This window comes from Taudactylus pleione, unplaced genomic scaffold, assembly GCF_031769625.1.
Source record: "Taudactylus pleione unplaced genomic scaffold, aTauple2 ptg000230l, whole genome shotgun sequence".
In the NCBI taxonomy this organism is placed as follows: domain Eukaryota; kingdom Metazoa; phylum Chordata; class Amphibia; order Anura; family Myobatrachidae; genus Taudactylus; species Taudactylus pleione.
The window spans coordinates 3,748,802-3,773,170 of NW_028284632.1; the positions used below are offsets into that span (position 1 = coordinate 3,748,802).

Genomic DNA, 24,369 nt, shown 5'->3' on the forward strand with positions numbered 1-24,369 from the left:
GACATATTTGTGCAAATAAAATCAATGTTCTTTGCATGTTTTGCTGCTAGTAAATGACCTTTCTGTATTTTCTAAAAGGAAACATCCACTTTGGTTAATTTTTTTAAATGTAGAAAATAGAATCAACGTGTTTATTTTGCAAAAGTAACCTATATCCTATAGCTAATTATCACTCGTTGATAAATGAGACCCTAAATATTTATCTATAAACAATGCCGCAAAACCTGTATATAAAGTGGGAGGAGGGGCCGCAATGATGCAATTCTGAGTGATTCCCGTCATCAAGTAGCCCAGACTGCCTCTTCACTTGCGGGTGGCTGCGAGTGGCTGCAGGAGGCCTCCTTTGCCTACTTTTCTGGGCATCTTAGAGAACCACTTGAGATTTTAGGGTCTGCCAGACGTTGTGGAAGAGTAGACAAGTATGACTTGCACCTACCCTACACCGGATATCAAAGCTACACCTTCAAACAGGTCTATTTACGCTTATGCCATGCCCAGATTAAGGGACACATGGGCCTGGGTCTGAAAAAGATCAAGGGCCTATTGTGAGAAGCTGAGGAGGTGTGACAGAGATGTGTGGGTGTGGCCAGTGCCATGTGGGCGTGTACACCACCTGAACTATCAGCCTTAATGGATCAATTTGTGATGGAATGCATCATTTTGAGATAGAAATAGAAATCCAATTTTAATACTTATGATTTACTGCCGACTGTGCGGCCAGATAGCAGCTGGTCTTCATCATACTGTTCTGATGATGGGCCTATACTTATGTGGAGGCCTGGAGCTGTAGTCCTATCTGCCCCACTATTAATCTGGCCCTGTCTTACACCCAGCTCTGCATGACCCGTAGTTCTGTCGACATGACTTCATTGAACCTTGCATACTGTACATGCGAGTTCCAGGTTACAACCCAGTTACACCTCTTTAGCCATACAGTAAGTGTAGATGCGAATGGACCCCACATGACTCTGCATTGCCTGTACATGTGTATGCTCAGTATTTGCTCATGCATATGGCGAAAACACTCCATTTATATTACGGTGTACCATAGAAGTCTGCATCAGCCGAATAGTGTATAGCAGTTGTGTAAATGAATGCTGCTTTTGCAAATTTTATATTTTATAAATATTGATACATTTTGTATGTATGCTGCATATCACCACTTAATTTTATGTCACTATGTATCCTGTATATTGCATGTATGACCAGTGTGAAAAGGCTGCACGGTAATCTTAGTTTATGCGTACTCTTATTTTAAAACGTATAATTCAATACTTTATGCTTCCTGCTCAACAAGTTGAGTTATTATCGGTGTGGGGGGGAGAAAGGTTTGCACCCCTTTAATATTATATAACGCTCATGTCCACCAGGTCTGTTTACTCGTCACAGCCTATTGAATATTTTCTTCCTGCAGAGCCAGCTTAATATAAAACTCTTATTGGAGACTGATTGGAAATTCTGGTGTGTTAATCTTACTACTGCCTGCTTCATATTTATTCAGATTTTAGATACAGCTCCGGTCAGGGATTCAGCATTCACACATGAGAGATTTTATTCCAAACATTTAAAAGAATATTACAGAGAAAGTGATAACTTGGCTTTTTTTTTTATAATAATGAGCTGATTCACTAATACAATCATATGAAATAAAGTGACTGCTTTAAACAAGGGTTAAATTGTCATTTTCTGCTCCCACTAACGCAAGAGAAAAGGGTGCAGGCGATTTGTTTAATAATGGATTCAAAGAAATTCATAATTTATGGCGTATTTTAATAAAAGGGGACATATTAATATTAATGTTCCAATCTGCAGCTCTGAATTGATGAGGTCTGTCTCTTTCTTCTAGTGAACCTGGTCTCTGAAGCTGAGCGGAGGGTCGTGTTTATAACTGCCCGAGTGCACCCTGGGGAAACGCCGTCTTCCTTTGTGTGTCAGGGTGAGTGACTGTTAGTCTCTATCTCCCTCCAGGTAAAATCAACACAGGAGGCTTTTGGGGCAAGAGACGGGGGCATTACACACATGAGCAACTTCAGGAAGTTTAAAGTCACCGAAAGTGTCTGGTGTCCTCATCAGCTGCCGCACCTATGCCAGCACATGTTCCAAACTTTGGTGCCTCTGTCTAAAGAGCAAGCTGTGGTCACAGAGAGTCCTGGGTATCAGTATGTAACAATGTATTGGTCATTTAAAAGAGTCTCTGTAAGAATGCAGAGATTTCTTTGATAAACAGAGATGGAAGATGAACTACTGTGTTTTATTTAAATCAGACTCAAGTGAACTATGGCTCCGCAGCCACTGTGTAACTACATGTCCCCAGCATGCCATGTTCTGAAAGATCAGCAAGGCAAGCTGCCTGGGTCATTGAATCATCTATACAACCCAACTACGTCAAAGACTTCACTGTCACTTTATTTTACAACATTGATGATCGGGTGTAATAATTCTGTATGCTACATGACCTTCTAAAGAGGCTAAGTGGAGGTATTGCCCATACCAACCAGATTGTAGTTAACATTTCATGACTGTACTAGAGAAGTGATAGCTAGAAGCTGACTGGTTGTTATGGATAGCACCTCAACTTTCCTCTATGGAAGGTTTGATAAATCTCCCCCTAAACAAGATCAAATGTTAATGGACTAATTAGCTCATTACACACAGCTAACTCAATAGATGCCCAACATCACTTGTCCTTTCAGATATAAAATTAATTATAAGGTATTGTTATACTAATTCCCAGATGTCTATGTAGCACATTACCTGTATCTGTTTCTTGCCTTGTTTAGATGTCAGTGTTGGCACAGTAAAATTGTTCTGCACCTCATTTTGCAAGGTTGAGGGTCCACTGGAAAAATACTAAAAAGTACTGCTGAATAACACATAATGACTACTCAATTAATCTCAATTGTTTTTTAGTCTCCTAAAAACATGTTAAAAAATCTTGATTCCCCCGATCCTGCCCCGGAAATGGTTGGAATCGGTAAATCCGATATTTTTTCAATGTTAAATTCATCGATCACCGATCATTGATGGCCACCGATTCACGGATCTGGTCGGATCAGCAGAACGAGGAATCGGGTCCTTATATATAGTTTATGGGTCCCTTTTTTATGATTTTAATCAATCATGAGGGTGAGGTTACATAGTTACTATCTTTAACTCGTGTGTCACTCTTATACATTTTAAACATTGTGTTACATTAGTCAAATTGCCCCGATAAATTGTGTTACCTTTTAAGATATCACTGGAGAGGTGCAAAGGTGCAAACATATTGTCTCACATTTGTGTTGAAGCAATAGAAGAATGTACTCATCGGCTACTCCATACCCAGCAAGGTATTCCCAAATCCACCCAGCTCTTCCCATGAACAGATGGACAAATGTCCTCACTGACTCCTACCGCTGCAATTTTGACCCATCAATTCATGTAATTTATCAAACAAATTGGTGCATCCGCACATACAGTAATAAAATGAGATTTGCCCTGCAGGTCTGGATGTTCTCCCAGTGGATAAATAACCTCTTTACGAGAACCTTTTAGAATCAATACTCAAAGGTGTCATAATGTATTTCCCATGACCTGTCCATGGTGCTGAAACTGAGTCTATGTGTCAGATATAGCGAGCAGAAACAGCAACATGTGGCTCTCCAGCTGATCACGCTGGGATTTGCAGTTCCACAACAGCTGAAGACCCACAGGTTGTCTACGTTTGATATGCTACTGTATGTGCCTTTTTCCCTATGGTGTGTCATTTTATTTTGACTGTGACATTGAAAATTGATATACCTTTACTCATGACCCCACGTGTTGGTGTTTTTGAAACATCAAATACCAATTTTCTAGTTAGCTGTGTGTTAAAGATGTAAATAATGTTGCAATGATAATGTCTATCCTGCTTTGTCTTTTTACACTGCTAAAATGTTGCTTCCTCTTACTCATTTGCATACAAGTGCCATAGGCAACATACAGGAAATGCCAGCAGAAAAAAAAGCACAGCTCTTTAAAAGAAATTAATCAGTGTTCATACCCTTGATTCACTCACAGCTGCTGTATAATTCATGCATGTTGTGCAATACTCACTTTAGCACTCATTCACCCATTCAGATGTATCTGACTCATTTATACATTATCACTTGTCATGCTAACAAATATTCTATTCAATCCACTCAACTATAATACACCTATCACCTGTTCACACATCGCATCATCACACTTATGCAGTATCCCTTACTACTATCAAACATCATTTATATAATCCCTTCACTTGTCAGTTGCATCAAATTTACATTGAATCCCAAATTTATAACATCCACTTATCAGTCACTCATATTGTAATCACCCCTCTCACACACCATCACAAATTCAATCACCCATTTTATTGACAACTTTACTCTGTTTCCGTCATACAGACAGGCCACTAGCACATGCTGTACATTCACTTCTACAGAGTCTAGCACAGAGAGTCAGTCTAGCTCATAGAAGGCCATGTACCAAGATAGTAAAACAGTAGTACATCCATAGTAATAGAGGTGGGTGAAATTCTCAAAACTGTCCAGCAGAATATTTTCCCCATACTGTAGACATGCTGTAGACAGAGTCTGGGATCAAGTGTTCTGCCCGGGATTTGAACCCCACCACAGAGCTGAAGGGATTCAATATAATTTTCTCAGCTCAATTTATAGATTGCAAATTCTACAAAATGCTGATTTGCAAATAAAGGGGGATAATGTATTAAGGCCGGTATCCAATTAATTTACAGCGACTAATTACTTCACCCCGGGGCTATCCTAATTAGCCCTGATGCCGGCACTTATCGGGGATTTTGTTTCACCTGCCTCAGGCAGAAACCAAATCTGTGAGAGAAGCTTTTTTTCTCCCATTCGCGGCGGTGAAAATACATAAGTCTGTGGCTTTTTGCGGAACCTATGTGTTTTTGGACATAAAAAAACGGGGGCTTAATTGGATACCATGAAAAATAATTGGGCAAAAAAGACCCAGAAAATCGTGGAAAGAAAACCCTGTTTTTTGCATCTGAAAAGTTTTTGCTGCTGATTGGATACCGACCTCTACCTTCTAAAGAGTGGAGAAGTTGCTATAGCACCAATCAGCTCCTAGGTAGCATTTATCAAGTACATTCTATAAAATAATAGGTGAAAGATGATTGGTTGCTATAGGTAACTTCACCCCCTGTCCACTTCTTCACTCTTTAGACGGTTTGATACATCTCCCCCAAAGTATACAGATGGCTGTTCCGGGAGAAAAGGAGCCTACAGTAATACAGAATTTAAAGATTCTGGCACTGTGGTCTCTTCAGTTAGCTACTTCACTCATTCTCGACCAGCTACTGATGATACAATAGATGACGTTGCTAAACAAGTGCTAGATCCATCACAGCTAATCGAATATGGGCTACTGAATATAATATTAGTTAGCAATAACCCCCAATTTCTCTGTGGGTTACTATTGAAGGCTAGTGACTTCAGTTCTCCTTATACATTCTTCCTCCGTGGCTGATATTACATCATGGCAGAGGGCCTGATTCAGCGACGTACTCAATGGCGATATTTTTGCAGTTGAGCGATTAGCGTTAAACTGCATATGCATCTAAGATACATTACCCTAGTTGCTCGCAGTGACTTTTTACTTGCAGTGTGATTGACAGTAAGGGGGCGCTTGTGGGTGCCTGCTGCCCACACGGCCAGTTTTAGTTATACAACCCTTATCTGTCTATAGGCCGGATTCACAGATGGACGATATTGCACAGCGGCTGTGCAATGCCGTCCATCTAAAATGCTAATACTGCAGGAGGCATCTGAAGAGGTGAGACGCCTCCTGTCAGCATCTGCGATTACCATGTTCCTGGGCATCGACCAGCTGAGTAAGCCTCGGATTACACGGCCTGGCCAGCTCCTGGCTGCTTGTGAGGCCAGGAAATCTGCAATCCTACAAAATGGGGGCAATACACCCCGTTTCCAGGAATGCAGGCCATCCCTGCTCCCGCACTGCCCCCCCAAAAGCTTCTGGCTGTCAGTCAGGCAGAGGCTTGGGGGGAACTGTGTGCGAGACTGCAGGACAAGTTCTGCACATGCGCAGAACAGGTCCCGTGCAAGCGCAGACTCCCATATATCGTAGATGTGCTCGAACCATCGGGTTAGTGTATACCTCTGAATACGGTCCTATATACATGCAGAATAAAATAAAGATCTGCACTAGTACTGTATATAATATATGGTACAATAACTAGTTCACTAGTTCAGTGAAGATGAACCAGAAGATAAGGACATAATGTGTTTCTCAACACATACATGCACTGCACAGAATGGTTTATAAAAACCTAAATATTATGACGTATGCATCTTGCAACATTATACATTTCACAATAATGCATTGGTTCCATGCAAAAGAATAGAATGCTATATTATACATTCTTTATTATTTAATATCAAGTAATATTGCATGACTGTGATTTTTCAGACAACTGAGATCTGCACATTGTATGTAGTACAGTAACAGACATCTATGAGTTGTCTTATTGATATGCTTTCTAAGTCTCCCGTGGTGATATCAATCTAGTAGACATTGGAGACTGCTGAAAGTAAGGGCCACATTCAGGGATCAACATTAGGGCCCTTTATTGTTTAAATGGTAACAAAGGGGAAACTCTGGGCCATTTATTGCCTGTTCACTGAAAGACTCTGTCATCTAAAATGAATATAAAATGTAATTTACAGTCTCCCCAATGGACTTAAATCCTTGTGTTCCTCATGACCAACAACATAACGGATTTGTATTGTTCCAAAATGTCACACTTGGGGAAAACCTGTCAATATAGTGGGATATGAGGCTGATAAAGGTCTTGGCATAACACTCCAATGATTTTAATGCACCGTTTCAACACCATAACAGTAAGCACCAGTTTCTTCACTTCAGCCGATCTGTACATGGATAATATACACTCTGTGCCTAACTCCCTCATGTCCGTCCTTCATCCTTGTGACTTTCATGTACAGATCTTTATGCACTTTATACTAGGCTATGAGGGTCATTTACTCAGGGTGCAGACATATAAGGTCAATGTGGACTATCATAATGTTGACACTACAATGTCAACAGTTATGATGTCAACATTGTTGAAATGTCAACAGGCAACATGCTGACATCTCCGGAATGTCGGTATGTTAACAGTGTCGACAACTGAAATGTCGACATGTGAAATGCTTACATTCTCAAAATTTTGACATTAGGGTTAGGCTTCGGGGCGAGAGGGTTAGGCCCCAGGAGGAGGTTAGGGTTAGGCTCTGGTGCGGGAGGGTTAGGCTGCAGGGGGAGGTTAGGGTTAGGTCCTAGGGGGAGGTTAGGGTAAAGCTCTGGGGCAGGATAGTTAGGGTTAGGCCCTATGGGGAGGTAAGAGCTAGGCTACAGTGGGGAGGGGGGGACTTGTGTTAGGAACTAGGGGTAGGGTTAGGATGAGGGATAGGGGGCTGTACTCACTGGAATGCAGACGTTCAGATGACTCCACCAGAACTGCTTCTCCCATGACCATCAGGACCTGGAAGCCACCCCTAAAGACGCCACTGCCATCGGGACCAGGATAGTCACGAGGGTTTGTTAGAATTCTATCATATAGACATGTCAACAGTGCCAACATGATGAGTGTCGACCAAGTATTCCACACTGATTTACTCACCATAAAACATACTACTTTAGATGACCTTGCCCACATCCACACGTCTACACCCCCTTCCTGCAAATACCCCCTGCCACATTAAACCGTCTAAAAGGAAACATTACATAAACAGTTCACTGACCGTGTAGTGCAGTCAGAGCGATGGGAATGGCAGCATTCACCTTCTTCACCAATTTTACTTTGTACCCCATTGAGGTGTGCAGGACAATTGTCATTGTTGCGGCAACACATTGTGGAGAACTCAATACAGTTCTTTGTACTGTTCTAATTCTCATACACACTGTTCTAATTCTCATACTACTCATGCATGAGTTGGATGTACAGTAAATGCAAGTTGCAGCTTTTTTTCCCAAACAACTTCCTCTGTTTGAATGGGCGCCTGATTGCCGATTCACAAAGTTCATCTTTTGCCCTGGTGACCCAGCCACATTTTCCACTTACTGCTTACTGCCCCAGAGGAGCCAGGATGGAGTTTGAAGTGTACGCACATATACGGCCAAAGTACAGTAAGGACGTGTTGAAATTATATTCGTCCAAAGATGGCCATCTAGAGGACACTAGTGCAAGTTATTATTATTACCAGTTATTTATATAGCACACTCATATTCCACAGCACATGGGGAGGGAGGAGCGTTTGCTACCATTGCAGAGTTGGCTGCAGCTGACGTTTGTGGTCAACTCTGCAAAGGGAGCAAAAGGCAATTTTTTTTCCTGGTCACATTTTACAGATGCAGTTTGTGCACTAACACACTAACTGCATCCAACTCCGGCCCACTGTAACAGTAATAGTATATAATCTATCACCTATTTCCAAATATGCAGTTGAAATGAGTGCACCAGAATCCTGAGCTATGGTTAAATAAGGACTGTGACATGAATAAGCTGCACTTTCCAAAATATTTCCAACCTACCACACTTGATTTTGCCTATAATAAAATTGGTGCTTTAAATCCTGCAGCAAAAAAAGTCTAAAACCAGCGATATTGTAAAATCACACTCTGGGGCGGATTCTGACTTGGAAACTGTCAGCGCCTGTAGATGCTGACATACTGCTTGGTGCACCTTTAAACCCACTACTGAAACTTGCCCCAGCCCGATGGCAGGTGCCATTTCTTGGTCTGAGTATGTGAGTGGTTGAGCGTCTCTGTATGTGACCGCTTTTAGCGACTCGACCACAACACATCTGCAACACTCCCATAAGACGCAACATCTCTGCGTATCTGTTTAGCCCTCAGTTGCTTCCCAGGACTGCTCAATATATTTCAGGGACCATGCATCCAAATCTTTACTACATCTCTCTACAATCACCATCGGTGTGACTCAGACACATGCGCATACGTAAAACATTGCTCCACTGCATCCGATATTGATGCTGTGTCTGGCCCTAGGTGGTTACAAATAGATTGATTTAGCACATCCGAGAGTTGCCGTAGCTGTAAATGTTCTCAATTACCTGTTCAAAGTTATGGAAAGTAACAACCTTTTTGCATTCTGATGTTTTCAGTCCATGTAAAGACTTACATTTTATTGCATCTGATCCAGGGACGTGCAGTCAGGGTAGGCAGGGGAGGCAGAGAATAATACAAAGAACATATTTAAAACTTATAAACATCCTCTTCTTTGTTTAGTGTAAACATTTTTATAGTTAACTCTCACCAGCTTTGGAGCTCCCTGGGACTGCAGGGAGACAAGAGATGAGGCAGAAACAGCTCAGCCTCGCTTCTGTATAGTCAGACACTGCTTGCAGAGCTGCGGGCGGGGCCACACCATGGGCAGTAAGCTGCACATAAAGAGAGCTAATAGAGGCATGCCTCTGAGTATGGAGGGTGTGTCTTGAGCACTGATAGACACCTTGGATGTGTCATGTGACCAGGAAGTGCACTGCAGCGTTTTGAGATCGGAGCTCAGTCAGCAGAAGCAAGAGAAGTCACAGTGATGCAGGTAGGAGAATTAATGGACACTGAATCTTAGTATAGTGAGGGGAGAGTTACAGTGAGTAAGGGGTGAGACAGGCTCCCAGCACTCAGACCCATCTCCATGTGTGCCTCCCAAGCCATTGACCTGATGTCACTGATCTGATACACAAAATACCTTCAGGTTATGTGACTGGGAAATATTAGTACAAAACCCGAACCAGTCCCAAACATTTCATTCATTTCTTGTCAAGTCTCCATATCATTTAGAGAAAGTGCTGCATGCTGGGGTTCCAGAGCTTTGGCTATCAGATCATATGACTTTAGGGGATGTATTTGGCATAATCCCGATGCTCACAATACAGGCGGTGGGATCTCAATGGGTCAGAATGCCAACAACTTCTAACAGTAAGTATGAGGGTTAGGCTATAGGAGGGGGTGTTAGAGTTAGGCTGAGGGAGGGAAGTGTTAGGCTGAGGAAGGGAAGAACTAGAGTTAGGCTGTGGTTGTGGATGGTTAGGCTGCAGGAGAGGTTGGTTAGGGTTAGGATTAGGGTAAGGGTTAGGCTGTGGTGGTGGAGGGTTAGGCTACGGAAGGTTGGTTAGGGTTAGGCTGTGGGAGGGGATGTTTAGGTTTAGGCTGCAGGAGGGGTTGGTTACGGTTAGGATTAGGGTAAAGGTTAGGCTGCAGTGGTAGAGGGTTAGGCTATGGAAGGGGGGTTAGGGTTAGGCTGTGGGAGGGGATGGTTAGGATTAGGCTGTGGGAGGGGATGATTAGGGTTAGGCTGAGGGAGGGGATGGTTAGGCTGCTGGAAGGGAGGGTTAGGCTTAGGCTGAGGGAGGGGAGGATTAGGGTATGGGTTAGGCTGCGGTGGTGGAGGGTTAGACTACGGAAGGGGAGTTAGGGTTAGGCTGTGGGAGGGTCAGGGTTAGGCTGAGGGAGGGGAGATTTAGGGTTAGGCTGTGGGAGGGAAGGGTTAGGCTGCAGGAGGGGTTGGTTAGGGTTAGGATTAGGGTAAGGGTTAGGCTGCGGTGGTGGAGAGTTAGGCTGTGGTGGTGGAGGGTTAGGCTATGGAAAGGGGGCTAGGGTTAAGCTGTGGGAGGGGAGAGTTAGGCTGAGGGAGGGGAGAGTTAGGGTTAGGCTGTGGGAGGGGATGGTTAGGATTAGGCTGTGGGAGGGGATGATTAGGGTTAGGCTGAGGGAGGGGATGGTTAGGCTGCTGGAAGGGAGGGTTAGGCTTAGGCTGAGGGAGGGGAGGATTAGGGTATGGGTTAGGCTGCGGTGGTGGAGGGTTAGACTACGGAAGGGGAGTTAGGGTTAGGCTGTGGGAGGGTCAGGGTTAGGCTGAGGGAGGGGAGAGTTAGGGTTAAGCTGTGGGAGGGAAGGGTTAGGCTGCAGGAGGGGTTGGTTAGGGTTAGGATTAGGGTAAGGGTTAGGCTGCGGTGGTGGAGAGTTAGGCTGTGGTGGTGGAGGGTTAGGCTATGGAAAGGGGGCTAGGGTTAAGCTGTGGGAGGGGAGAGTTAGGCTGAGGGAGGGGAGAGTTAGGGTTAGGCTGAGGGAGGGGTTGGTTAGCATTAGGGTAAGGGTTAGCCTGAAAATACTTACCAAAACTTGCCAGTATTTTCACTGTCAGGATCCCACAGGCCGGCATTCTGACCGTCAGGATTCTGACCATTGGGATGCTGTACCCAACCCGACTTTAGTATTAATTATTTTGTGCCCCATATTAAACTGTCCAACTGCAGCAACAATATAACCTTGAATATTCAACCGCTTGTTCGTTAAATGTAGTTCTACAAAAACAAGAGGTTAAGAGCAATCGTTCCACTCAGCAACTTTTTCTACTTGTTGATTGGAGCTTAATTAATTTAGGATGTCTGTATATTTTTGATTAAACATTTATTGGCATGTATATGCTAATTAAGTAGTACAAACTGTAAACATGCAGGAATATTCATTTGTACATAATTTAGCATCAGATTTTTTTTCCCAGTGATATCAGAGGCTTAACGCAGACAAGTCTCAAGTGGCCCCAAAACTAATTATTTTTTGTTTTCTTCGGATCATTTTTTATCCTACACCAAGACAAGAGGGAAGTCTAAAATGGTTTTAATTTTGCCAGTGAATTAAATGTGACAATGGGTTCTTAGTTATAACTTATGATACATCTTTTAACTATTTGTATTCCTGGCTGGGCGGCATACTAGCCGCAGGATAAAAAAAAATAGCAAAATAAGGATTCAAATGACGTATTCTCCCTACAGCTCTAATCAGAAGCGCTATTATCGGCTTGCCCTTTCCTGTGACCTTGAGATATATACCCCCAAATGGTATTTCCTATCAATCACTCTGTGATGAGTCTGCATACTTACAGCAATCGCAGTTCCGGTCGCAGTGAGGCATTCACGTACGCGCACTGCGAAGCCTACGCATGTGCAGTACTCAACAATCTACAGTCTGCGTACGCTTTAGCAGATGCGATCCTTGCTGAATCAGGCCCATAGTTCACCATGCAAAACATTTGAATGGCCCGGGGAACAGATTACAGTTTCCTAATTCACTTACTGTACAGTATGTATAATAAACAACAGCAACAGGTAACAGAACAAATTGTTACAGAACAATACAAAGTTTAGGACTGTGTAGAACTATGTGACATGTTGCTTTACTTGCCAAAAAGGGAATGTTGCAAAGTTATAAATCTGTAAATATTTTGTATATTGCTAACCCATAAATAATAAAGGCCTCCGACATTATGTGCACAGCATTTTTTAATTAACAAATCATTTGTTTTTAGACAAGTAGAGAAGACACAATTAGCAAATAAAGTATAAATAAGCTCATTATAATATTGTCATATTAACATATTAATAGTAAAGGTGCATACACACGGTCAGATATTTCTTCAGATCTGAACGATAACGATTTAAAAAATTGTTCAATCGTTCATATCTGAAGGAAAATCTGACACATCTGACATGTCTGAATGATGAACGATGCACGTTCCCAATGGTCAGATAACGATAACTGACATCTGATGTGTTTGCAGTCAGATTTGGACGATTCCATTCATTTTAATGCAGTCAAAAATTGTTCATAGGACCTCATTCAGAGCCGGACGCTATTTGCGCTCGCTCGTTCAGAAAAAAGGGGTGGCTATTCAAATGAACCGTTCGCTCTTTGCGGTCTGTTCACGCTTCTAGGTCTGAGCTAGCGAACCAAACATGCGGTCGTTTTTTGGAAAACTACGCCCCCTGGCCGCTCGCATCCTACGTCATGTCCGCTATTTATTAGATTAATCGAGTACATCGACCAGCGTATGAACTGCTCGCTATTCTTGTGGTTGGTTTTTCCTACCGCAATCTTGCGAGCAGTTCTGACTATAAAATAACCCAGTGACGTGGTCAATGACGCTGCTGTATTAATTATGCACACCCATAAAACGCCCGTTTTGACCTTTAAGCACGCCTGCGTTCGGATCTCCACTCCCCGTTTTCAAACACCTTCCCCTGTTACCACCCACATACGCCTCCTCCTGTCACTCAAAATAGCAGGCATTCGCTATTTAGCGAACAAACGATTTTCGGCTTCACTCACTGGTTCGCGCATGCGTATTACGATCTGTACGCATGCGCAGTTGTGCAAACATCGCTCGGAATGAACAAGCGGCCGCTTACGAGCGGCTCTGAATAAGGCCCATAGTTCAAATCGTTCAAATCGTTGGTCATATCGTTCATATCGTTCAGATGGTTCAATCGTTTTTCTGACACATCTGACAAATCTGATCATGTGTATGCTCCATAAAGGTGCATACACACACAACGATTTTTTGAACAATTATCGTTAACGATATCGTTTATCGTTCAATCGTTGAAAAATCGTTCACTTTCTAAGTTAAAACGATGAACGATTATCGTTCATGCGCGTTCACGTTTGTAGTTTGTAGTTCAGTCAGACTGACCAACTGAATGATTTTCAGTAAGGGAATATGCAAAAATTGTTTGTGGTTCAAAAAAATCGTTCATTACATTTAGTAAATGAACGATTTTAGTAAACGATTTTCGTTAATTTTTCCCTTGAAAAAAATGAGCGAAAATCGTTTACTAAAATCGTTCATTTACAAAATCGTTGTGTGTGTATGCAGCTAGAGTAAAGCCTAGGATACTTGGGTAGGTAAACAAGAAAGAGGGTGGAATGAAGTCTCTAGCATAGTGCTCCAGGTAGTTATTCCAATTTATTTATTAATTGATTTATGGTAACTTTACATTGTTATTCTTATCTGGCTTAAACACACATATAACTATAATAATAATAATAATAATAATAATAATAATAAAAAACAGAAAATACCCGCAGGCTCATGTAATAGGTTGTGAGCTGCAGCCGCTGAGGGAACTCCTGCAAATCTTCTCGTATTTTTAAAGCAGCAATCATTTTAAAGGCAAAACCAAGCTGGTTTTGCCTTTAAAATTATTGGCACTTTCAAAATACCAGAAGACTCGCAGGAGTTCCCGCAGCGGCTGCAGCTTGCAACCTATTACATGAGCCCCCCTGTCTCTTCTAACTCTCCACTAGCTTAGTGAGATTGCTCGCATTGGTCAGGCCTTGAGTTTCATGAGGGCCTAACAACACTTCCAAAGAAAAGAGAAGAACAGGGATGAATAGGAGGCGTAAATAAGTTCTATGAAGATCTGTCTGTATGTATATAAACTTCTTTTTACCATAGGTTGAGCCTCAGAAGAGCATCATTGTGATATCAAGGATCATTTATGTACTACTAACAATAATGCAGATCCAAATTGTTTAAGCGCAACAGAGCCCAAGGGTATATATACTAAAGGTCAATTTTAATTGATTTTGATAAAATTGATCAACATCGATGTTGGGTTTCTGGGGCTTAATAACACATTTACTAACAGACAATTTATTATTATTTTTTTTTAAGTATTCATAAATGTGTGATTTGCCCCCTGGAAACACAAAATTGCTGTTGATCGATTCTCATTGGTTTTAAATTAAGCAAAATCGATTAAAATCAACTTTTAGTAAAGATATCCCCTGATGTCCACTCACTGAATTGTAAGGGGCATGTGGACTCGTCCTCATCCTAGAAGAATTAGGATGCATCAGCTTTTGGGTTTGTGTATACACCTAAAATATTCGTATGGTAGTTTAACGTATTAAGACTTTAGAAGCACCCCTCCATTTATTTACATTTTCTTCCATAATAATGCACTGTTCACCCCCCTTATGGCCTAATTTCTCATTAGAGTCAGAGGACACTGCTTTTACTATAGGAGTCACCTTTGTGCATTGCAACGTTTTAATTACATGGGTGGAAGTACAGATAGAAATGAACTTTTCCACAGAAGACGAACTGTTAGGTGCAAAATGCATTCTTTTAAAAGTACAGATGTGTCCCCATTTAACTGGAAAATTGCCTGGCTTTGTATGAAATACTAGACATCTCGTGATAAGGTACCACAGCTCATGATAAGGTACCACAGCTCATGATAAGGTGCCACAAGCAAGTATGCTATAAAGTTCTATGGAATCCTGGCTTGTGACACCTTTTCACCAGTTGTGATACCTTATCCCAAAATGTTTTGTTTTTATTAGCATGTCACTCTGGGCAACTCTAAGTCATGTCTGGCTAGAAGGACAGTAATACCCCTTCTCCACCCTTCTCCACTGCTGCAATAACCCAGTTTATTGCCAGGTCTACCCGGGTCGCGGCTAAATGGAAAAGGGTCCCTGAAAAATAACCCATGTCAAGTGACCAAGGAATCCAACCCAGGGTCAGACCCAGGATGGGCCAGAGTAATGGTGCAATGTGGGCCTGATTCAGAGCCACTCGTAAGCGGCCGCTCGTTCGCTCCGAGCGATGTTCGCACAACTGCGCATGCGTATGGGTTGTAATACGCATGCACGAACCAGTCATTGCGGTCGGAAATTGTGTGCTCGCAAAATAGCGAATGCCTGCTAATTTGAGTGACAGAATGAGGCGTTTGTGGGTGGTAACAGGGGAAGGTGCTTGAAAACGGGGAGTGGAGATCTGAACGCAGGCGTGCCAAAAACGGGCGTTTTAAGGGTGTGCATAATTAACAAAGCAGCGTCATCGACCATGTCACTTGGTTGTCTTTTAGCCTGAACTGCTCGCATGATTGCGGTAAGAAAATGCTACCACAAGCACTGCGAGCAGTTCAGACACCTTTCGATGTACTCGATTAATCTAATAAATAGCGGAGATGACGTAGGATGCGAGCGGCCAGGGGGCGTTTTTAAAAAAATAGCGAGCGCATGTTTCGTTCACTCGTTCAGACATAGAGGCGTCAACAGACCGCAAAGAGCGAGCGCTCTATTTAAATATCCGACCCCTTTTTCTGAACGAGCGAGTGCAAATAGCGTCCGGCTCTGAATCAGGCCCTGTAAACGGCGTGACCCGGGTTATCCAACCTGGGTCATGCCTAAAATGAGCTGATTGGCGGCTGTGGAGCAGTCACCTCCCACTTTTTATTACCTCTCAAGTTTAGCAGGGCAGACCCGGGTTCAGTGTGAACGGGGCTGACCTGGGAATAACCCAGATCGTAGGTGCAGTGTAAACTGGGTCTGACATGGGTTGGAACCATGTCCGAACGAAAACCCATGTCGGTCCCGGGTTTTTGGTGGAAAAGGGTTATTAGATGAGAAAGGGGGGGCTGGGATGCACATCCTAATTTAAACATAATAAGAGGTGCTACCATGCTGAGACCTGTAGTTCTAATGCAGGAAAAAAGAAGAAAAATGCAGATGCACATGCTAAGCACTAAGAATACTGATTATCAAAATATATATAATAAACTCCAAATTAACATGGTTTTAGAATAAGGTCCTTAGTACATATTTGGCCAAAGATGTTTACCCACCTACTGTACCATGTCACGGTGAATCTCATCAACTTGAGGTAATTACTACGTTTTAATATCCACACAATGAAAATATTGCTTGTTCTCCAATCAAAAATCTGCCAGTCCCCTCTTGACCTTCATGGCTGTGAGAAGTTGTCAGCTCTCTACAGGTCTCCGCTTTGATTTCTGCTGAGCATTCAATAGCACTTACCTAACATACAAGTCATTTGCAGTTACTACAGTACCAGATGATTATTATTCTTAATTTCTCGTGGTATGAACACCACAGAAAGTCTGTCATTGTCTGACCTCCTTTGATGTTTCGTCAATCCTACTTATCACATGAAACATCAGACATTAATGTTCCACTAGCCAGTGAGCCAGCATAAGAAGTATGAAAGGAATTACACAAAGATTTGTGGTTATAAACTGGACTCCAGTACAGTAACTAAAAAGATAAAGGCAGCATTGGCACATTATAGAAAAAATTTGGTGGTGCAATTCAGGATTTAATGTGTGACTGCTTTTATTTGACCACATCATGCATAAGTACGGTAGGGGCAAATGGACTTTGCTATAGAATAATTTTACTGTCTAGTCATGCTGTACTTGTCGATGTTTGATTTCTCCCATCTGGGAGAGAACGGTGTAGAGTTCCCGGCGAGAGGTATGTACAGCGTGGTGTAGCCATGCTCATCGGAAACTGATGACAATCAATGATGTTTGCAAGTTGATGTAAATGCTCTTACCATTTGATGGTTCCCTGACTTGTTTCCTGACCTGATGGTTGAGTACATTCATTCAACTGCAGACACCCAGAAGTGGTGCCCGCAGCACAGTTCTTTTGTACAGTTCCACTGTGGATACGCAGTGATGGTTAAACCATTGAATGGTTAACTTCGCAATGACTACATACTATCTCAAGGGGATGTAGTTAGATTACCAGCGGCCAGGATGCCGGCCATTGGAATCCCGACAGTGAAAGCCCAACCTGGGACTAAAGATAAGCGCCGAAATCCCCACAGCCGGCATCCCACATGAAGGTGAGCAGGGCTTCTTAGGTCTTAGACTAGGGGGGGGGGAGAGTTTGGTTTAGGCACCCCCGGGGGGGTCTTAGGTTTAGGAACTCCCCGGAAAAGGTTAGGCTACGGGGATGGGGGTATAGGGTTAGGCACCACCATGGGGGTTAGGGGTAGGCACGAACCCAGAAGGAATAGGTTTAGGGTGTGGGAACAGGGGGTTAGGGTTAGGCTCCACCCGGGGGAGGTTAGGGTTAGGCACTAGGGGGAGGTTAGGATTTGCCACCACTAAGGGAGGGTTAGGGGGAGAGGGGGAGGAATAGCATACTTACCACCCCTGTTGGGATCTTCAGATGTTGGGATACCGCTGTCGGGATTTGAACCGGCGGCTATTGAGCTACCAGTATTTCAAACCACTTCCATCTCAAGGCATGTTGTGATAGCAGCAATGCTGCTACTCTTCGATGGCCCTTCTGGAAATGGCACCCCTAGCGGATGGGCCTTGCCCCTAGCCAGTGACGTAACCAGTAGGGGTCGAGAGGGGCACATGCCCTGGGCACCATGGCAGGCACAGCAGAGGGGGGTGCCACCGACCAGGGCATTGTACCCACACCATCCGCCACCATGCTGCCACAGCCGTCTGTCCCTATTGCGCCACCGAGCAAGGCCCGTGCTCGGCGGCATTGCAGCAGTGCAGCAGCGCCCACTATTAGGGCTGCTGCTGGGAGCATGATTGCAACACCAGCATCACACTCCATGGACCCGGAGCTTCAGCATGCTGCGGCGCTGCCTGGCCTCGTCCCCGCTGGCTCCCGACTGAAGGTAAGTAGAGGGGGATGGGGGGGAGACCCGGGGAGAGAGAGAGAAGGAGAGGTGGGGTGACCCAGGAGAGTCAGAGACACATGATAATGGGCATGATAATACCACCCATGATCGCATTGCAAGATGCAATCATATCACCTGACTGTACCATCTGACACATGTAGGGAGTCGGGACAGGGGCTCCGAAAGGAGCCCTTTCCTGTGATGTGCCCGGCGTGCTCCCGGGACTGCTGCACATGCACAGTCCCGCTGACTGCACATGCATGGCCGCTATTACCGGCTAATTATGCGCAGTGCAGCCCATAGGCTACAGCAGCTAGCTGCGGGGGCCAATATCCGGAATACAATGGCCCTGATTCAGAGCTGGATGCTCTGAAAGAGCGCTCGCTCTGAATCAGGGCGTTTTTTTTTTTTTTGTGCGGCCTCCTGGCCACTCGCATAGCTGTGGGTGACCACCCACAGCTATAGCGAGCGGCCAGGCTGATGGTCGCGATGGTCAAGACCATCGCAACCATCGGGCTTGCGACGAGACCCTTGTGGTAGGATCTCATGGCCTCAAGCCCCAGAGAGCTTTCGGCTCTAACAGAGCCGGAAGCTCTCCACTGACATCACTTGTGATGTCAGTGGGGCCGCCCCCAAACGACAGGCGTTCTCATGGGAACGCCTCCGATTGGGCAGCCACCCCCCCGGCCCGACCACCAAACGGGGCGAGCTGTCACTCAACATCGACAGCTCACCCCCTTTGTTGCGAAACCCGGAGCGACGGAGTGCCCGTCGCTATCTGGGTCTCGCGCATGCACACGACGGAGCCGGCTCCGTCGTGCGTGCGCTTTGGGCCACCATCGACCCGGTTGCGAGCGCTCAGTGGTTGCGGCCGGGTCTGAATCAGGCCCTATATCCAGAATCTGGCAGCATCGCATCCCCCATAGAAACCTATAAGGGATGCGGCTGCCTACAGGAATGGAGGGATCGCAGCAGGTATCTGAGATACCTGCAGTCGTCTCTCCTTCATACATATAGCGGAGATTAAGCCACAAATATGCAATAATAAATGGACTCCAGAGACACACACAGACACACACAGATACACAAAGATAAACACAGACACACACAGATACACACAGAGACATAGAATGAAGGGGGGACGAGGCAGGGACGGCTAACGTGCAATACGGTTGCGTGAATACAACCACATGGCATACAACTATACATCATTGTGATCGGCCTCCAGTCTCCTGGATATCTGTGATTGTGGAGCCCACAGTGAATCCATTTACCATGCTTAACACTGTCTAACAGCAGCACACGGCCGACCCGGAAGATCAGAAACTTCAGTCAGAGGCCCTGTTTCAGAGCCGGACAACATCGACAGCACGCCCCCTTTGGTACGAGACCCGGAGCGACGGATTGGCCGTCGCTATCGGGGTCTCGCGCATGCGCACGACGGAGCCGGCTCCGTCGTGCGCATGCGCACTAGGCCACCATCAACCCACTTGCGAGCGCACAGCACTCGCGAGCGGGTCTGAATCAGGCCCAGAGTGTGAGCGCTGAATTACTGGCCACAGAGAAGAGTCAGATTTGAGACACAAATGCCTGGACATATCCATATAAGGTACTTTTATATTAATTTTTATATTTTTTTACACACATACCGGTCACTGTGTACAAAGTGTATTTACACACTATTCATTTGAGGGCCCGATTCAGACCCGCTCGCTAGATGCGTTCGCACGCAGCCATCAGCTCCAAAGTATGCAAACCACGTGATCGCACGGCAAGGCATTAGCACGCCCACTATGTCTTGGCGTGCGATCACGGTGTGTATTTAGACGCCCACCAGCTTGTCTTAAGATGCCCACTTACCCTTAGTAACACACGTCATCTCCAGGAAGTGTATGCAACAATCGGTAACATTGAGTACCCTTACGCAGCACTTGTGGAAGACCGTACCCTACCGCAAGCACTGCGAGTGCTGCTGTGTGTAATTCAGCCATGTGACGTGTTCGCTGATGATACATCTTAATTATGCCTCTGAAACGGCGTTAAGATGCTCAGACACACCTGCGTTCGCACCACCTCTCCCCCGTTTCCAACGACCAACCCCTGTCACCACCCACAAATGGCTTATCCTGTCACTCAACTTAGCGAGGCATCTATGTACAAGGGGCGAGCGCTTCACGATCGCATGGACTGGTTCGCGCACGCACACAGCGTCTTATATGCATGCGCACATTGCAAACATCGGCAAGCTACGTGCGAACGCAGCCTAGCAAACGGGTCTGAATCAGGCCCTGAGTCTCAAACGGAGACTGACGTCTAGACACTGATGTACCATTGAACATCTTATTGGTCGAACAGCTATTGCTATGAAGTGTCTGCAGCTTATCGTACTATAAAGTAACCAATCTGAATTGTCAGCACATATGAGCATTTTTTATTTCTATCTTATATTTCCATTATTTCCTCTAGTCTTGTGTATTTTGCCATGTTTTACTTTATCCTATCTATACTATGTGTTATGAATTTTAGCTATTAACAGTTTTTTTTAGCTTGAATTCTTGAGACAATTTCTTTTGGTCAGCACATGTACAGTCTATTTGTATATATTGTCATTTTCGGGGAATTGCACGATTCCATGTTCAGACAGCTGGAGTTCAAGACCAAATACATATATATTATACAGATGTGTTCTCTTGCATCTTTAGTGCATGCGCTGCAAACATGTGCATGCATCGCACCATGTGATTATCCGCGGCTGCGTGTGATGCGGTGCGCCATGCCGCGTGCTGCTTTTGCACCATGCAATCCTATGGAGTTGTGGGTGCAAACGCAGCTCGTGTACTCGTTGGCCATGCCATGCGTGGCGCGAATTGCAGCACAAGTGGCAAAGATGCAAGAGGACATTTCTGTAAAGCCTCCATCATACCGCCAAGTTCTGACTACACTCGTTTGCTTAATATACAATGGAACAACAAGAGGTAATCCCCCAGCACTCAGAATGATATCAGCAATAAGATTTGAAATACTACATGGTGGTAGATAATTCAGAGATCTTAGGGCCTGATTCAGAGCCGGACGCTATTTGCGGTCGCTCGTCCAGAAAACAGGGGGTGGCTATTCAAATGAACTGTTCGCTCTTTGCGGTCTGTTCACGCCTCTATGTCTGAACGAGCGAACAAAACTTGCGGTCGTTTTTTGGAGAAATACGCCCCCTGCCCGCTCGCATCCTACGTCATGTCCGCTATTTATTAGATTAATCGAGTACATCGACCAGCGTATGAACTGCTCGCTATTCTTGTGGTTGGTTTTTGCTACCACAATTTTGCGAGCAGTTCTGGCTATAACCCAGTGATGTGGTCAATGACGCTGCTGTTTTAATTATGCACACCCTTAAAACGCCCGTTTTGACCTTTAAGCGCGCCTGCGTTCGGATCTCCACTCCCCGTTTTCAAGCACCTTCCCCTGTTACCACCCACATACGCCTCATTCTGTCACTCAAAATAGCAGGCATTCGCTATTTAGCGAACAAACGATTTTCGGCCGCACTGACTGGTTCGCGTATTACGATCCGTACGCATGCGCAGTTGGGCAAACATCGCTCGGAGCGAACGAGCGGCCGCTTTCGAGCGGCTCTGAATCAGGCCCTTAGTTGCATACAGTATATTTGCAAAAATATGTGTAAGCCTCCAGGCCACGTCACGGCATCTCTGATACTGGAAGTTCCTACTTCTAAGTCAAAGTCTGGGATGCGGAACCCCAAAAGCCAGCCACCCCAGGGCAGCACACCAGTGAAAGCCTAAAAGGTGTTAGTAAATGTTAATAATAATATTAATAAATCAAAAGCTATGTGTTAGGGGGTGATACACAGGTAAAGGATGTAGATCTAGTGCCCAGAGTATACGGGTGTGGCGCTCGCCGCTGAGCGCAGCCGGCCGCCGGAGTGAGAGGAGGGGCCCCAGACAGAGACTGCACATGGGCCCCCTCCTCTCTAGAATCGTCCCTGCCATGGGCATTCCTGAGCGATGACTGAGAGGTGGCCTGAAGTGAACTCACCCATCTCAGGGGCATGTAATGGGAGCATCCCAGGCATGTCAGTGAACATGGCTGTCTTCCTAAACGGAGAGCCGCAGCCCCAGAGGCCATGTTCAGAGCAATGTCAGAAAGAGACACTGCTCCAGCCATAGGCTGTTGCTAGTGTCGATGGTGGACGCAATAGCGCACCGATGGTGAAGTGTTTGGAGCCACCGACGGATTTGCACAAGAGGAAGGCTGATACTAGCATTTGCATATTACCGCCGCTGCAACTCCGCAAAAAAATCGCAACCACGTCGACATTAACGTCCACCACTGAATCAGGCCTAATATTATTTGCTGAAAGTTTTTGTTTTTTTTCTTTTCATAATTTAAATGTAGAAACGTATAATTTCCGTTGTTGTACATCTGCCCTCGGGAAACATCAGCAGCTATCAGGACGAAAGTCAGATAAGCGGATCTTTGTATAATTCACTAACATGTCAATCAGTCTCTAGATACAAATCAGACTTTATTAGTTCATTCTCTCCACTCAGCAAAGGACACACAGGGAAGCGTTTGTTTGGGAAAGAGCACAACTGAAACAAATATTAAAGCTTTCAATTAGATCTCAGGCCATACTTTCAATCTCCGTTCTGTGGCCTCGCTGATCCTGCTAGCGGTGTGCAGTCATCCTCTTGGTATTTGCTTTTGAAATCACATCTTTAGCTCTGAATATGAGCAAAAGAGGAAAAACAAGATCTAGTTAGTGGGTGTGCAATATAACACGATGTACTAAGCTGCTTTTTTACGCCCGTGCATTGTTGCTGACCTTGTGGAATTTGCCTTTGGGAGATCTTGGAGCGTTGCACTGTTAGTATTAGTTTGCTGCATTTTGCAGCGGGAAATGGGGCTTTAATAATGTACGCAACAGCGAATTGTACAATTACCACCCCTAGCTGCCATTAACCCTAGAATAGGCCTAATTTACCCCTCCCCCTTACTCGTTAATATTCCTTCTTCTTTTTATTAGATTATTAGCTATTGCTCCCTTATTGCCTAAGGGTCTGATATAGAAACATACGCTAGCCCGATGGTTAGCGTACATCTCCGATGTTTAGGGGTCTGCACAGGACCCATTCTGTGCATGTACAGAACAGGTGCTGTGATCTCGCTCAGTCTCCCCCAGCCGCAGCGTGATTGGCACAGTGCCAGATTAATGTCCACATGGGCCTGGAACTGAAATTTATGTAGGGCCTATTGGTGTGACTAGTGATGGGGGGGACAGTGCTTGTGGGCAGTGCTATAACAAGGCGGCACCGCTCTGGCCCCGCTCACTACATATGATATCATTACATCATGGCTAGGGGGCGAGATTGCCTGCACCACCACTGGATGAACAATATATCTTGAGTGGACCACAATATAGAAGCGCTTGTAATAAAGACCATGTATCTATTAAGCGTGTTATGAGGAGTCCTAAATGGATAAACTTTGATACAATATGGCCTGGCAATCTCTGAAATTATAAACTATGTCCAAAAATACAATGTAACAAATTTATAACAAAATTAAAATTAAAAACGCCTGTAAAGTTAGACCAGCAATGTCTGACACACAGTGCACTACATATAAAAACATGAATAGTGAGATGTTTATAACTCTTTTAGTGGAGTATATGTCAGTTGGGAGTCCCGTATAATGGAAAATGATCCGGAGCACCGGTGAACTTACCCTACCTTTCCCTGACGGCAGCAAGGGCGACAGTGAGCGGCTAGCAGAATAAAGGTGAATACTGCTGCCCGCTAAGCGCCTTCTGGTTGTGCTTGTCCGGGGTGAGCTTTCTCCCTGGCTTCTAGTTGAAACGCCGATAACGGGAGTGTTTTTGCCTCGTGTGCTTGAGCTTCCTCTGACGAAGTGACGTCAGTCCGGGGTCCCACTTACACCAACGCGTTTCGTCACGATATGGACTTTTTCAAGGTGTCTGTAGTGCTGTGTTAGCCCTGTTATATTCTACAGGAAATGTTCTGATTGGT

General features: G+C 44.7%; 1 protein-coding gene across 1 annotated transcript in view; it reads left to right on the forward strand.

Annotated features, from left to right (window-relative positions):
• The window catches only part of AGBL4 (AGBL carboxypeptidase 4), a 2,679,639-nt gene that overhangs the window by 2,165,675 nt on the left and 489,595 nt on the right, over positions 1–24,369 (forward strand). The window contains exon 7 of the mRNA XM_088479301.1: positions 1,847–1,936. Coding sequence (XP_088335427.1) covers positions 1,847–1,936 — 90 coding nt within the window. The remainder of the gene's footprint in view (positions 1–1,846; positions 1,937–24,369) is intronic.